Source organism: Carassius gibelio, chromosome B22 (assembly GCF_023724105.1).
Source record: "Carassius gibelio isolate Cgi1373 ecotype wild population from Czech Republic chromosome B22, carGib1.2-hapl.c, whole genome shotgun sequence".
Classification (NCBI taxonomy): Eukaryota; Metazoa; Chordata; class Actinopteri; order Cypriniformes; family Cyprinidae; genus Carassius; species Carassius gibelio.
This window is the reverse complement of record NC_068417.1, coordinates 19778520-19795161: the sequence shown is the minus strand read 5'-3', so window position 1 is coordinate 19795161 and position 16642 is coordinate 19778520. Positions and strand designations below refer to the sequence as shown.

At 34.9% G+C, this 16642-nt stretch overlaps 1 protein-coding gene across 1 annotated transcript in view; it reads right to left on the bottom strand.

Moving 5' to 3' along the window:
- LOC127986808 (uncharacterized) overlaps positions 1 to 16642 on the bottom strand; it is a 353087-nt gene that overhangs the window by 123632 nt on the left and 212813 nt on the right. The window contains exons 40-52 of the mRNA XM_052589043.1: positions 15570 to 15743; positions 15244 to 15417; positions 14894 to 15067; positions 14340 to 14513; positions 13440 to 13613; positions 13125 to 13295; positions 12128 to 12301; positions 10751 to 10912; positions 10422 to 10595; positions 10149 to 10322; positions 777 to 950; positions 437 to 610; positions 87 to 260 (exon numbers count right to left, since the gene is read on the bottom strand). Coding sequence (XP_052445003.1) covers positions 87 to 260; positions 437 to 610; positions 777 to 950; positions 10149 to 10322; positions 10422 to 10595; positions 10751 to 10912; positions 12128 to 12301; positions 13125 to 13295; positions 13440 to 13613; positions 14340 to 14513; positions 14894 to 15067; positions 15244 to 15417; positions 15570 to 15743 — 2247 coding nt within the window. The remainder of the gene's footprint in view (positions 1 to 86; positions 261 to 436; positions 611 to 776; positions 951 to 10148; positions 10323 to 10421; positions 10596 to 10750; positions 10913 to 12127; positions 12302 to 13124; positions 13296 to 13439; positions 13614 to 14339; positions 14514 to 14893; positions 15068 to 15243; positions 15418 to 15569; positions 15744 to 16642) is intronic.

Here is a 16642-nt window from a genome sequence, read left to right as displayed (position 1 = left end):
CCTTCATTTCTACAGTTAAGCTAATTAAATAAACATTAATAAATGTATATAAACATACAGAAAAGTACATAAATGAAGATACATACTTCAGTTTCATGAATTTGCATTGAGGATTTTTCAACAGAAGAAAGATCTTCTCTATTCCTGAGTTTCCGAGTTTATTTCCACTCAGATCCAGCTCGATCAGGTTTGAAGGATTTGAATCAAACGCTGAAATCAGAGCAGCACAACCTTCTGCTGTAATACTGCTATTCTTCAACCTGCAGAGAAAGACATGAAACTAATAAGAGTAACAGAAAGATACATTTAAATAATAGTTTAATTAATCTCAGTCCCTAAATATTTTACAGAACAACAATAACAGAGTTTCATTAGGCTGTAAAAATATAACATCAACATTTTGTGTAAAGCATTATAAACCATGTGAAATACTCACATCAGTGTGCTGACTTTACAGTGTGTATCCTGCAGTAGAGCAGAGATCTGATTCACTCCTGTGTCTCCTAGTTCATGTTCACTCAGATCCAGTTCTTTCAGGAGTAACGGGTTTTTAATGTGAAGAACTTCAGTCAGATATTTACAGGCTTCTTCTGCAGCTGGACCCAAAAACCTGATGTAAGATAAAGCAGTATTCAATTACATTTCAAATTAAACTTCTGAAAATCTAATGAAAAATTTATTGTTCATGTGAAATGCATTTTATATTCTTGAAATAATATTTATATAAATTATTTGCATGCATGTAATTTATTTTGTATTATTTCATCATATCTCACCTCAGTGTCTTCAGTTGACAGTTTGGATCCTGTAGTAAATCATTAAGCTCCTTCACTCCTGTTTGTCCAGGATCATTTCCTGTGAGATCCAGCTCTATCAGGTGTGAAGGGTTTGATCTCAGAGCTGAAGCCAGAGCTTTATAACCTTCTTCAGTGATACTGCAGTCTGACAGTCTAGAGGAATATAAAAATAAACAAGTACTTTTAAAATACTAGAAATTACTCCTTTGCTAAAATGATTTCAATATGAGGATTGTGTCATTAGGATATTTGGTAACACTTTCTATGAAATACTTTATAATACTTTATACGGGTATTCTTAAGGCATTATAATTGTTATACATTATTTTTATCGTTATACATAATATTTGATTGCTTCCATTGTCCTCATTTGTAAGTCGCTTTGGATAAACACTGTCAGACATGCAAAAGAAATCTATTGTATCTCTTGCTCTGGCGATTGTGTACAGACCACCAGGGCCGTATACAGAATTCCTAAAAGAATTTGCAGATTTCCTCTCAGACCTTCTGGTTACAGTTGATAAGGCGCTAATCATGGGAGATTTTAATATTCATGTTGATAATGCAAATGATACATTAGGACTTGCGTTTAGAATCAGAATCAGAATCAGAATCAGCTTTATTGCCAGGTATGTTTACACATACGAGGAATTTGTTTTCGTGACAGAAGCTCCGCAGTACAACAGAATGACAGCGACAGAACATAAAACACATAATAAAAGAATAAAAATACAAATATGTAGACAGTGAATGACAATATACAAATGACAATTGTAGGCAGGTATATTACAAAGTGAAGTTATGTATGTACATATATATTGTGTGCAAAATTAAGTGTATACTAAGTATGTGTGTTAGATAAATAAAGTGTGTGTGCATATAAATATAAAGTGTGGTGTGTTCGCCGTTATTATCAGCTGTTCAGAAGATGGATTGCCTGAGGGAAGAAACTGGTCCTGTGTCTGGTCGTTCTAGTGCTCAGTGCTCTGTAGCGTCGACCAGATGGCAACAGTTCAAAGAGGGAGTGTGCTGGATGTGAGGGGTCCAGAGTGATTTTGACAGCCCTTCTGCTCACTCTGGATAAGTACAGTTCTTGAATAGATGGGAGAGTTGAACCGATGATTCGCTCAGCAGTCCGGACTACTCTCTGTAGTCTTCTGAGGTCAGATTTAGAAGCTGAGCTGAACCAGACAGTTACTGAAGTGCAGAGGATGGATTCAATGATGGTGGAGTAGAACTGTTTCAGCAGCTCCTGTGGCAGGTTAAACTTCCTCAGCTGGCGGAGAAAGTACAACCTCTGCTGGGCCTTTTTCACAATGGAGTCAATGTGAATGTCCCACTTCAGGTCCTGAGAGATGGTGGTTCCCAGGAACCTGAATGACTCCACTGCAGTCACAGTGCTGTTCATGATGGTGAGTGGGGGGAGTGCAGGGGGGTTTCTCCTGAAGTCCACGATCATCTCCACTGTTTTGAGCGTGTTAAGCTCCAGGTTGTTGAGACTGCACCAGACAGCCAGCTCTTTTACCTCCTGTCTGTAAGCAGACTCGTCACCGTCCTGAATGAGGCCGATGAGTGTGGTGTCATCTGCAAACTTCAGGAGCTTGACAGAGGGGTCCTTAGATGTGCAATCATTAGTGTACAGGGAGAAGAGCAGTGGGGAGAGAACGCAGCCCTGGGGAGCTCCGGTGCTGATTGTACGGGTGCTGGATGTGTATTTTCCCAGCCTCACTAGCTGCTGCCTGTCTGTCAGGAAGCTGTTGATCCACTGACAGATGGAGGTGGGCACGGAGAGCTGATTTAGTTTGGGCAGGAGGAGGTTTGGGATGATCGTGTTGAATGCCGAGCTGAAGTCCACAAACAGGATCCTCACATAAGTCCCCGGTCTGTCTAGGTGTTGCAGAACATAATGCAGTCCAATGTTTACTGCATCGTCCACAGACCTGTTTGCTCTGTAGGCAAACTGAAGAGGATCCAGCAAGGGTCCAGTGATGTCCTTCAGGTGGGCCAGCACCAGTTTTTCAAATGACTTCATGACTACAGACGTTAGAGCCACAGGCCTGTAGTCATTTAGTCCTGTAATTTTGGGTTTCTTAGGGATGGGGATGATGGTGGAACGTTTGAGGCATGATGGGACTTCGCACAGCTCCAGCGATCTGTTGAAGATCTGTGTGAAGATGGGGGCCAGCTGGTCAGCACAGGATTTCAGACAGGCTGGTGTAACACAATCTGGGCCTGGTGCTTTTTTCCTTTTTTGCTTCCGGAAGACCTGGCGCACCGCATCCTCGCTGATCTGAATTGCAGGTGTGGGGGAGAGGGGGGATGCAGGAGGTGAGAATGGTGAGAGTGCTTGATTGGAGAGGTGTTCAGGATGGGTTGCAGGAGCTGTTAATGGTGTGAACGGTAGTTTGGAGAGGCATTCAGGGCTGGTTGCAGGAGTTGTGAAGGGTGTGAATGGTTGTGTGGGGAGGCGTTCAGGGCAGGTGATGGGTGTTCTTTCAAACCTGCAGTAAAACTCGTTCAGATCGTCTGCCAGTCGTTGATTCTCTACGGTGCTGGGGGGTGGTGTCTTGTAATTGGTGATGTTCTTTAGACTTTTCCACACTGATGCGGAGTCGTTGGAAGTGAACTGAGTCCTTATATTTTCAGAATAATTCCTCTTTGCCACTTTGATCTCCTTTTCCAATGTGTATTTAGCCTGTTTATACAAGACATTGTCCCCCTTCACGTAAGCATCTTCTTTGGCCTGACGGAGCTGTCTGAGTTTTGCAGTGAACCACGGTTTGTCATTATTGTAAATTAGTTGAGTCTTTGTAGGAATACACATATCCTCACAGAAACTGATATATGATGTTACGGTCTCTGTGAGTTCATCCAGATCGGTGGCAGCAGCTTCAAAAACACTCCAATCAGTGAGGTCAAAACAAGATTGTAAATCCTGCTCTGCTTCATTAGTCCATCTTTTTACAGTCCTTGATACAGGTTTAGCTGATTTTAGTTTCTGCCTGTAGGACGGTATAAGATGAACCAGAAGGTGATCAGAACGTCCCAAAGCTGCTCGTGGAACAGAATGAAATGCATCCTTTATTGTGGTGTAGCAGTGATCCAATATATTACTGTCTCTTGTGGGACATGTAACATGCTGTCTGTATTTTGGCAGTTTACTGACCTAATAAACTCTTTTGGAGTCAAGCAAAATGTCACCGGGCCCACTCATCATTTTAATCATACACTAGATTTAATTATATCGCATGGAATCAATCTTACTGCTATAGATATCGTACCTCAAAGTGATGATCTTACAGACCATTTCCTTGTATCGTGCATGCTGCGTATCACTGATATTAACTATATGTCTCAGCGTTATCGTCTGGCCAGAACTATTGTTCCAGCCTCCAAAGACAGATTCGCAAATAACCTGCCTGATCTATCTCAACTGCTATTTTACCCATAAATACACATGAACTTGGAAGTTTTTAGAATTGCATGGAAAAACAGTATGTCCAGCTATAGACAGGCTCTAAAAACTGCGAGGGCAGAGCATATACACAAACTCATTGAAAATAACCAAAACAATCCAAGGTTTTTATTTAGCACAGTGGCCAAATTAACAAATTACCTGACGCCATTTGATTCAAATATTCCACCAACGTTTAATAGTAATGACTTTATGAATGTCTTCACTGATAAAATAGATAACATTAGAAATACAATAGCGAATGTAGATTCTACAGCGTCTAACACTTCAGTTTCATCCATCGCACCGAATGATAAACTGCAGTGCTTTACAAATATAGGACAGGAAGAGCTAAATAAACTTATCACTGTATCTAAACCAACAACATGTTTATTAGATCTTGTACCCACTAAATTACTGAAAGAGTTGTTACCTGTAGCCGAAGAACCACTTCTCAATATCATTAACTCATCGTTATCTTTAGGTCACGTCCCAAAACCATTTAAGCTGGCGGTTATTAAGCCTCTTATTAAGAAACCAAAATTAGTGAACTGGCAAATTATAGGCCTATTTTAAATCTTCCATTTATGTCTAAAATTTTAGAAAAAGTTGTGTCTGCTCAATTGAGCACCTTCCTGCACAAAAAATGATCTGTATGAAGAATTTCAGTCAGGTTTCAGGCCCCACCATAGCACAGAAACTGCACTTGTTAAAATTACAAATGACCTGCTTCTTGCGTCAGATCAAGGCCGCATCTCATTTCTAGTTTTACTTGATCTTAGTGCTGCGTTCGACACCATAGATCATGACATACTCATAGATCGATTACAAACTTATACAGGTATTCAAGGGCAGGCTCTAAGATGGTTTAGATCCTACCTGTCCGATCGCTACCATTTTGTTTATTTAAATGGGGTGTCATCTCTTTTATCACCAGTAAAACATGGAGTGCCACAAGGATCCGTCCTAGGTCCTCTTCTATTTTCAATATACATGTTGCCCCTTGGTAATATTATTAGAAAATACGGAATTAGCTTCCACTGTTATGCTGATGATACTCAGCTATATATCTCAACGAGACCAGATGAAACTTCTAAATTATCTAATCTAACAGAGTGTGTTAAAAATTTAAAAGATTGGATGACCAATAATTTTCTCCAATTAAATTTGGATAAGACAGAGATATTAATTATTGGACCAAAAAACACTACACAGAATCTTGTAGATTACAATCTGCAACTAGACGGATGTACTGTTACTTCCTCTACAGTCAGAAATCTGGGTGTTATATTAGACACCAATCATATTTCCCATGTTACAAAAACTGCATTCTTCCATCTTAGAAACATTGCCAAGTTACGAAAAGTGTTATCTGTTTCTGATGCAGAAAAGCTAGTTCTTTATAAGTCGCAATTCATCATTACTTACCTATAAGGCCCTAAATGGTTTAGCTCCTGCGTACCTAACTAGCCTTCAACCACGTTACAATCAGTCCCGCTCCATAAGGTCAAAAAAAAAAAAAAAAAAAAATTTGACTTTTGGTAGTTCCCTAGGATAGCAAAGTCCACTAAAGGAGGTAGAGCTTTCTCACATTTGGCTCCCAAACTCTGGAATAGCCTTCCTGATAATGTTCGGGGTTCAGACACACTCTCGCTGTTTAAATCTAGATTAAAAATGCATCTCTTTCGCCAAACATTCGAATAATGTATCTTAAATTGTGAGTGTAGTTGCATCATTTTTATTCTTTAGCTTGGGTTAAACTAATTCATTTTACTTTGTTGGATCAGCAGCTATGCTAATTATGTCTCTATTTGTTTCTATGTTTTGTAACTAGGATTTACACAAGCTCCAGTCTGGATCCAGAACACCTGAGAAGAGATGATGCTGACCCTCAGAGGACCTCAGATGATGCTAACCCTGAATCAACAACAGAACTAACAAATATTGCTACAAGAGTGACTACATCATATAATAATGATTAATTATTAATAATATTAATAATGTTCATCATCTGGCTGACTACGTCTTGTATAAATTTTTCTACAAATCCTGTCATACGTGCACAAACTGAGAGTCACCACTTATAAGCTACTACTAAATATTGTAGAAACATATTTTTTTTTATGTAAAGTTGCTTTGTAACGATTTGTATTGTAAAAAGCGCTATCCAAATAAACTTGAATTGAATTGAAAAAAAAAAAAGCGTCTGCTAAATGATTAAATGTAAATGTAATTAAAATGAATGCATAATGTATTATATATATAAAAAAAAACGTTATAATATATTGTATCATTTCATGAGTAATCATAACAAGTCTTAATGCATTATAATATTTACTTATTTGTGGCTATAGCTTCTAAGAGTATGATGGATTATAACACATAATGAACACAATGCATCCACTTAAATTACAATGAATTATATTTCCCAAAGTTATAATGTATTATAAGTCTCATATATTGCCACTGTTAAGATGTTACTTTACTTAACCCCTTAGCTGTCACCCCCCATTTTTTAAATAGGCATTAAAGTGCACTATCCAAACTTAAATCGCTGTAATTTATGAACACTTTGGAATATAAAGGTTGGTCTCTTTTTAAAGAAGGAAATTAGCAGATTTTGGCAAAAGTGTCAGTGAAGTATCAAAAAGTTACAGAAGTTTAAATGTACTGTAAATAAAATGGCTATATTAATTTAATTTGATTTATTATAAATATTTTAAATAACAGGTTTACTCTAAAATTAGTATAAAGTTAAAGCCTTGTGTCTAAATAAGTTATGTTACAAATTTGAAGTTGATATGAAAAGATTTGGAGTTCCTGTGAGATTTTATTTTGGGGCGTCATACCACACACAGCCACTGGGAGTCAACAAAACTACTTTGAATTTTGCTTAATGAATTTATCTCTAGATTTCTCTTTGAATTTATCAAAATAATCACCAAATATGAAATCCTGAGACTCAGACCTTTCCAATGATGTGTTTGTTAACAAGATTATAAAAAGTTTTGATTCTAAAAGACCGTAATGCATTTAGTAATATGACACTTGACCCAGCCCACTAAGGGGGAGGAGGCCACCATTGGATTTTAAAGTACCATTTCCATGGTAACGCAATGTCCGATGGTAACGCAATGTCCAATGAATCTTGGGCTTCTAAGGTTTCAAATGATATATGATTTATGATGATTACTAAAAGATTTTATAGAGAAAAAGACAACAACAAAAAAGAGTGCCAAGCATCCCACAGGTGGGACTGTGACAGCAGACAAAGACCACTTATAAATAATAACAACAATGACGACAACCAGTGGCGCCCCCTGAAAATTTTAATAGGAGTGGCCAGATGAAGCCACAGTAAATCGTGGGGTGGCACATCAAAATAGGAAAGTCGTGGCCTAGTGGTTAGAGAGTTTGACTCCTAAGTTTGTGGGTTTGAATACCACGACTGAGGTGTCCATAAGCAAGACACATCAAACCCGCAACTGCTCCCCGGGCGCCGCAGCATAAATGATGAACACTGCTCTGTGTGTGTGTGTGTGTGTGTGTCTGTGTGTGTGTGTGTGTGTGTCTGTGTGTGTGTGTGTGTGTGTGTGTGTGTGCGCGTGTGTGTGTGTGTGTTTGTGCGTGCGCATGTGTGTTCACTGCTGTGTGTGTGCACTCTGTATGGGTTAAATGCAGAGTACGAATTCTGAGTATGGGTCATCATACTTGGCTGTATGTCACGACACTTTCATAAAAAAATAAAATAAAAATAAGGGTTTGTAATATTGACAAAATATTTAATTGTAATTTCTGGGATTTTATTAATAACGATACTTAATATTTTGCTTAGTGTTATTGTGCTGATATCTTATTTCTAATTGTGCTGACAGCTGTCTCCTGACTTTTTATTTTTACCTTTACACCATTGTTTCTAAAAGTGTGCATCATCTTTTGGGTCAAATACTGGCATTTGGGCTGTTAAAAGGAAATGCAATCAGTATCAACAAAACTGATCTTTGTCATACAGAGAAAACAGAAGCTGCATCTGAAGTGTCATTTAGATGTGTTTACACACTGTTTAATGCAGCTCTGAAGGACATGGGATACTTTCACCTGCAGTTACAAATTAATAAATAATGTTTTGATATTTTAAACATAAAACATTGAAAACTGATTTTTTAAATTATTTAAAAAATGAAAAGGTACATTAAATGTGAAATTAAAACCACCAGTAGGTGGAAACGAGTCACTGTTAATAAGTGAGTCATTTGCGATTGAACCGAATCATTTAAACGGTTGATTCATTCAGGAACGAAACTCTTTCATGTTGCTGTGTTTGGAATGATTTTTGTTTTTAGAAATAGAGCAAAAACCGGGAATATGTTGTCTAAAACATAAGTCTCTTGATATTAACTTCTTGCTCTTGTTCATTGAACTGTTGTATAAAATCAATATCACATTTGTAATTATGCTGATCTTTGGAGAAAAAAAGTAACTTTCTAGCGTTAGTAACTATATAAAATTATATAAATTATCTAGATCTATAAATGTTCTGCCCCATATCTTGAAAATTGTGATAATTCTACATTTCCAGTGAAAGGCAGATACTCAGGTGGTGTCAATCTGCAATCTTTTCTGGAGGCTGCAGCCGGTGATGCATTTTTTCCTTCCTTCTTCTTTTCTTTCACTTCTCAAACTATTGTAAATGTACATTCTGCATTTAAATGAATAGTAAACACTGCAAATCATCCTAGGAGTGGCCAGAGTTTATACAGTGGTGGTCGTGGCTACCCCTGGTCACCTCTTGGGGCGCCACTGATGACAACAACAATATTAGTAATAAATAAATAAAAACAGTATTTTTTCTTAAAAAGCCACACTGTCAGATATTTGATCAGACGATTGTGTTATAAGGCACATTTGCTTTTAGCCATATTTGTAATATCAGTAAGATTCTGGAGATTTAATGACTTCATTGAGTGTTATACTGTAAATAATCATACTCATAAAGGTTATAACCACAAATTGTTTTATGATGTATTATAATATTATAATTGTTGTTAGGATTATTTATGAGATGAAACAACATATTATAGGTTTTTTTTTATAATGCATTATGCATCCAATATAATGCCTTAAGAATACCCTTTTAATGTGTTATAAATACAGGCTTCATAAAAAATGTTATTCGATATTTATATTTCCTAGCACCTCAAAAGACTGATTTACCTGCATTCATTACACAGCTCTCTGTAATACTTGATTCTGATTGTTCAGTTGCAACATTTCAAGGTGTGTTATTCACTGATAACAACATTCATCATTAGCAACGCCAAATAACATACCACTCATCTGGTGTTTCTTTCACATCTCTCATATTACACCACTGTGGTCTCTAGTTTCATTCAATCACAACTGCTATCATCTTGTGCCTCAGTTATAAACTGTATTTACTGTCAAATGAACCCTGAGGACTTCAATATTAATAGTAGGTCTGTGGTAATTGTTGAAGTGTTCGTCTTGTTACTAGAATAACTGCTTTGTGCACTGCAATGGATTTCAGAAAATTAACATGTACTGTACGTTTTTAAAACACTGCCTTCTCAAATGACATGTCCACATCTTTATTTATGTGGTGAAAAGCTGTGTAAATCGTGATATGACTGTACATTACACATTAAATGTAAGTCTTATCTGAACTTCATCTAGACTCAAAGCTGTTTTAGGAACTGTTTTCTTAGTGGAAGATTTTCATTTGAAACTTCAATTAATAAATCTATATTTTTTTCTGATATAACAACCAGCTGGATGTACATGTTTCCTTATTTGCTGAATAGAGTGTTAATTTTAGACTTCATTTACAGTCCAGTTATGAGCTTCATACTGATTCATGTTCAGATTTAAATCCTAACCTGAGTATCTGCAGTGAACACTGTACATTTCCCAGTAGACTGGAGATTTGAGTCACTCCAGAGTCTCCGAGTTTATTTCCACTCAGATCCAGCTCGATCAGGTTTGAAGGATTTGAATTGAATGCTGATACCAGAACAGAACAACTTTCTTCAGTAATACAGACAGAATTAAACCTATAAAAGAGAAAACAATTATAAACGTGATGTAATATAAAATTATAATATCAGTTTTGCATTAGTTAGCCTGTTTTACACTTTGACTAAATTACTTACTTCAGTTTTTTCAGTCTACACTGTTCATTCTTAAACAGAGTTGAGAAGATCTTCATTCCCGAGTCTCTGAGTTTAGTTCCTCTCAGATTCAGTTCTGTCAGATTTGAAGGGTTTGAATTTAAAGCTTCAGTCAGAACACGACAATCTTCTTCTGTGATATCACTGTTATTCAGACTGCATTGAAAGAAAAAGATTTGCTTGATAATGACATTACAAAAGCATTATTATTATTTTTATTATTATATTATTATATTGTTATGTATACATAAAACACACCCAGCAGCAAGTCCACAAGTATTAAAAGGAGTAATCATAACGATAAAACTTACATCAGTGTGTTGAGTTTACAGTGTTTATCCTGCAGTAGAGCAGAGATCTGATTCACTCGCAGCTTACATTCACTCAGATTCAGTTTTCTCAGGAGTAATGGGTTTTTACCCACAATTCCTTTCACATACTGACAGGCTTCATCTGCAGTAGGACCCAAAAACCTGCAAAAAAAAAAGACAAAAACAATAGTTTCATCTACTACACAAACTCAAGCCCATGTGATGCTTGTGGTGTTTTTTCCATCAATATTTTAATTTATTCAGTGAACAAATTCTGTTGTTCAGCACATTTTTCACCAAAAAATAATGCCATATGTATCAGTATAAATTATATATTTTTTTTATTACATTTTAAAAGATGGATTAAAAAAAAATCATTTCATTAAACATCCTTTTCGATTACATTTTTATATTAAATCATAACACACAGAATACATAAAAAGGGAAAACTGAGTTTGATTGGAGCCCTGAATTAGAAAGTATCCTACTTTGTGGAGTTGACCTTTTAAAACCAACAACGACAACAAAAGCTATATTTACATTTATTCTCAGTCTAACAAATGTGTTTAATACATTTCCTTCCTCATTAATAGCATTAAATAAATGTGACTGGTGCTGGCAAAATAAGCCGGAATGAGACATTTTTCAAAAATTTCTTCTCCATTTAAATAACTTTAAATTAAAATATGACTTGTTGGAATCTGACAAAAAAATGACTGATGCAAATAAACAGTAGATTAATCAAGAGCAGTGAGTGATATCGTCTTTCCTTTTAATGAATGATTAACAATGAGACAGATCTACAGTATCAGACATAACGTCTGTATGAATCTCGACAAGACACATTTCACAATAATGTACTTTATAGGGAGATCGCACGCTCTGGGAGAGGTGCTTTGCAAATATGAGTCACTGATCGTTTTGTTTTCATCTGCATGAGTTTGAAAATCATATTTCTTTAAATCTTATTTTTTCAGCGAGAATTCTGCGCTTTACAACAACAGACAAACAACTTATGAGAAGCAGAAGAGCAGAGAAAAAGGTCCTTCTCTCAGAAAACATACAAATAAAGATCATTTTAGATGTTTCAAATCTGAAAGTGTTTCAAATGTCAAATTCAGATGTGTTCAAATTAGACGAAAACTGACATTTTTCACTTCTTTTGCCTGTAGCTCAAAATTAGACCGTGCGCAGTCCAACTCACTTTGCCAGCACAGGTCACAAATATTGTCATAAATATTGATATTGAATAATTTAAAAATATAACCCAGTTCCATTCAATAGACTGAATTAGTAAAATCAATTTTCTATGAAAAAATAGGCTTTAAAAGGCTTTATGAAAAATAATTTATTTAGTATTATTTCACCACATCTCACCTCAGTGTCTTCAGTTGACAGTTTGGATCCTGTAGTAAATCACTGAGCTCCTTCACTCCTGATTGTCCAGGATCATTTCCTGTGAGATCCAGCTCTATCAGGTGTGAAGGGTTTGATCTCAGAGCTGAAGCCAGAGCTTTATAACCTTCTTCAGTGATACTGCAGTCTGAGAGTCTAGAGAAAATAAAAACATGAATTAAAAGTAAATACATAGAGTGCACAATCACAATTGTCATTTCAGTTGCATGAAAAACAACAACAACAAAGAAAAACAGTTTTTCAAACTGGGAATACATTTTAATCAGAAAGTGAGCAAATAACATCCCGATCACTGAAGCCATCAAAGACTAGCATGAGTTCTGTCCGCTTAAACTCCCATTAAAATCAAATCTATACTTTAAGATGATGAGTGAGTGCGTGCCATAAACTGAACAAAAGTCTGACATTTTCTCTAATCTAAACACCTTTGGATTTGGCACTACATATATCTGCTCAACACAAACGTGTGATTGGTTAAAATTCTACACGCTTTTTATACAACATGCGTAAAAAGAAAATCTGATGTAACATCAGCAGATCTAAATTAAATTGTGAATTTGGGGAGAATGTTTGCTTATTTTAGTGCCATTTTTTGGCCCAAGTCTCCATTAAATTCCAACCCTACTTGGGTTATGTACAGTATAAGAAAGAAACTTAAGAAAGTAGCAGACTGATTTTGACATTTTGTGTTTTTAAATTTCATCCTTAACCTAGGAAAAATATAATTGTGAATAAATGTAATAGTTAATTTATTTATTTTATCACTGTGATAAGAGACAACACTTGTTAAAAATACACAAATGTGTTCTCAATGCACAGTTAGTGAATGAAAACCACTGTCTACAACAAAAACAACAAAGTATTATTCAATTATTTCCATTACTGGAGGTGAACTGATTAAAATCTAGATATAAATACATACGTATACATATGCTGAATGATGGTGAAATGTACTCACTTGAGTATCTTCAGTTCACACACAGGATTCTTCAGTCCCTCACAGATCACTTTGACTCCTGAGTCCAGCAGACGACTGTTGTTCAGGTTCATCTCTTTCAGGATGGTTTTGGAGGAGAGAACAGTAGCTAGAACTGAACAGCTTTTCTCTGTCAGCTCACAATTATTCAGCCTGAACACAAAAACAGAATCATTTATTTTTCAGCACATATTCTTCAAACAACAAATTCATCATATTTGCTCACAGATACAGAATGTCTGAAAGTCTAATAATGACGAAACAGAAGATATAACGTATAAACTCTTCTTCACTCACTTCATTTTCTCCAGTTTGCTGTGAGAGTCCATCAAAAGAGCAGAGAGCTTCTCTCCATCCAGATCTCCTAATTTATCTTCACTCAGATCCAGTTCTGTCAGTAATAATGGACTTGTGCCCAGAACTTTAGTGAGGTACTCACACGCTTCCTGTGCAGCAGGACTTTTCAAAAACCTGCAGGAAACGATTACAGATTAGATAATAGTCCAACTGTATGCCTTTAGGAGCTCCTGTTCTAAACGAATCTCTAAACAGAGCAGAATAATAACTTCAAACATCGGTCTGAATGAATTAAACTATTGCCATTTTCATGTATAAGCAAACACCTGTAACAGAAAGTACAGAAATGTATTTCCACTTATTACTTCTTTACACATAAACAGAAAACATAAAACAGCATATCTTTAATTACAGCAGATGATCAAAATAAATCCAATAATAATACTATGAAAATGATAATGTGATATAATTTGTCTAAACACATGACACCAGTTGACAAATACACTAAATCATCATCAGATATTCTCTTGTGAACACAAATATAGCAAAACTACTTATCTGTGAAAATATTAGTGTAAAATCTATTATCAGTGCTATAATAATAACTGAATTCTCCCAGTGATCAGTCAATAATATCTCATCACCTAAATATTGTGCACCTCTGCTCCAGTTTAGTATTAATGTAAAATGTGTGTAGAATGTGGTTGAAGTTACAGTTATGATGATTGTCTCCAGTTTAATTGAGAACATATGTATTATTAAAAAAAATAAAATAATAATAAAAAATAGCACTGTTATTTATTTAATTTTACATTGTATTACAAAACACTGACAAAAACTGTTACAAAAAAATAAAAAAAAATCAGTGTTTTTTTTGAAATATCTGAAAGCTTTTATCACCTGACGGTCTTTAATGAACACTGTTTATCCTGTAGTAAATCACTGAGCTGCTTCACTCCTGATTGTCCAGGATCATTTCCTGTGAGATCCAGCTCTATCAGGTGTGAAGGATTTGATCTCAGAGCTGAAGCCAGAGCTTTATAACCTTCTTCAGTGATACTGCACTCTGAGAGTCTATAGAAAAATAAATACATAATAATAATTGTTATTATTTTCGGAGACATATATCATCACATCTCTAACGGGATTTATGAATGGCTTCTGAAAACCGAAATAGATAAATTATGAAAAAAATATTGTCATAAAGTGCAAAAGATGTATGCCAAAAATGTTTTTTATTTTAATATTGGCAAAAAGTAATAGTAATCAAATTCCATCATTAATAAATGCTGTCCTCAGTTTCTTTCAAACATGAATATGAGCCTCAGTCAGACTCTAAATTAGATAAAAGTACAGCTAAAATTGTGGCCTTCATTTCTACAGTTAAGCTAATTAAATAAACATTAATAAATGTATATAAACATACAGAAAAGTACATAAATGAAGATACATACTTCAGTTTCATGAATTTGCATTGAGGATTTTTCAACAGAAGAAAGATCTTCTCTATTCCTGAGTTTCCGAGTTTATTTCCACTCAGATCCAGCTCGATCAGGTTTGAAGGATTTGAATCAAACGCTGAAATCAGAGCAGCACAACCTTCTGCTGTGATACTGCTATTCTTCAACCTGCAGAGAAAGACATGAAACTAATAAGAGTAACAGAAAGATACATTTAAATAATAGTTTAATTAATCTCAGTCCCTAAATATTTTACAGAACAACAATAACAGAGTTTCATTAGGCTGTAAAAATATAACATCAACATTTTGTGTAAAGCATTATAAACCATGTGAAATACTCACATCAGTGTGTTGAGTGTACAGTGTTTATCCTGCAGTAGAGCAGAGATCTGATTCACTCCTGTGTCTCCTAGTTTACATTCACTCAGATCCAGTTCTCTCAGGAGTAACGGGTTTTTAATGTGAAGAACTTCAGTCAGATATTTACAGGCTTCTTCTGCAGCTGGACCCAAAAACCTGATGTATGAAATAATTTAAATTTCTAAATAAACTTGATCTAATGAAAAATTGATTCTACATGATAAATGCATTTAATATTCTTGAAATTATATTTATATAAATTATTTGCATGCATGTAATTTATTTTGTATTATTTCATCATATCTCACCTCAGTGTCTTCAGTTGACAGTTTGGATCCTGTAGTAAATCAGTGAGCTCCTTCACTCCTGATTGTCCAGGATCATTTCCTGTGAGATCCAGCTCTATCAGGTGTGAAGGGTTTGATCTCAGAGCTGAAGCCAGAGCTTTATAACCTTCTTCAGTGATACTGCAGTCTGAAAGTCTGGTTTAATATAAAAATAAAGGTTTATAATAATAATAATAATAATAATAATAATAATAATAATAATAATAATAATAATAATCACTTACAGTTTTATAGTCAAATAATTTTATGTCATAAAATAATCAAATGTACTTTCTCTTATAAGTTAAGAAAAATGCATCATATGACAAAGGCATGTTTTTCATGTTTATTCCTGTTTCCTGTGTTTTCAGCAGTGTTGGGGTAGTTACTAAAAAAATTTAATTAGTTACTAGTTACTTCTGTAAATCGTAATGAGATTACTTTAGTAGTTACTGCATTTGAAAAGTAACTTCACTACTTATTACTTTATTTTTTTCCAAATTCCGTTTTCCGTTTTAATTTTTCTGGATTCCATTTTTTTCTGTTTTATTTTTTTCTCAACTCCTTTTTAATGGTTAAATTTAATTGCATTAATCAAAAAGCATGTCTAATTAATTTAAATCATAACACTTATACATTTATAAAAAATTACATTTTTAGGGCCCTATGAAATGTAAATGAAAATGAAATCTTTTCTTCAGCATATGTTTGATTTTTTTTAGCATGTGTAATTATTTAAATGCATAAAAACAAATTTATGTATTAAATTTTTCTTAAAATAGCCTTATTAAATGTTTTTTTTTTTTTTCTCAGAAATTCTGTTGTGTATTTACATTTTTCTGGTTATCAAATGAAGGCATAAACCATTCATTTAGATTTTCTTTTAAATATTGAAAATTATGCAAACTAAATTTTTTGGTAAACAAAGGGGATTTACTATTAAAAATAAAACATGGAAGAAATGTTAAGCAGGAGATGCTTTAAAGCACGAAAAAGAGAGGTTTTCCCAATAACAGCTGGAAACAAAGCAGCGCTGAGCTCACAAACGCTGCTTT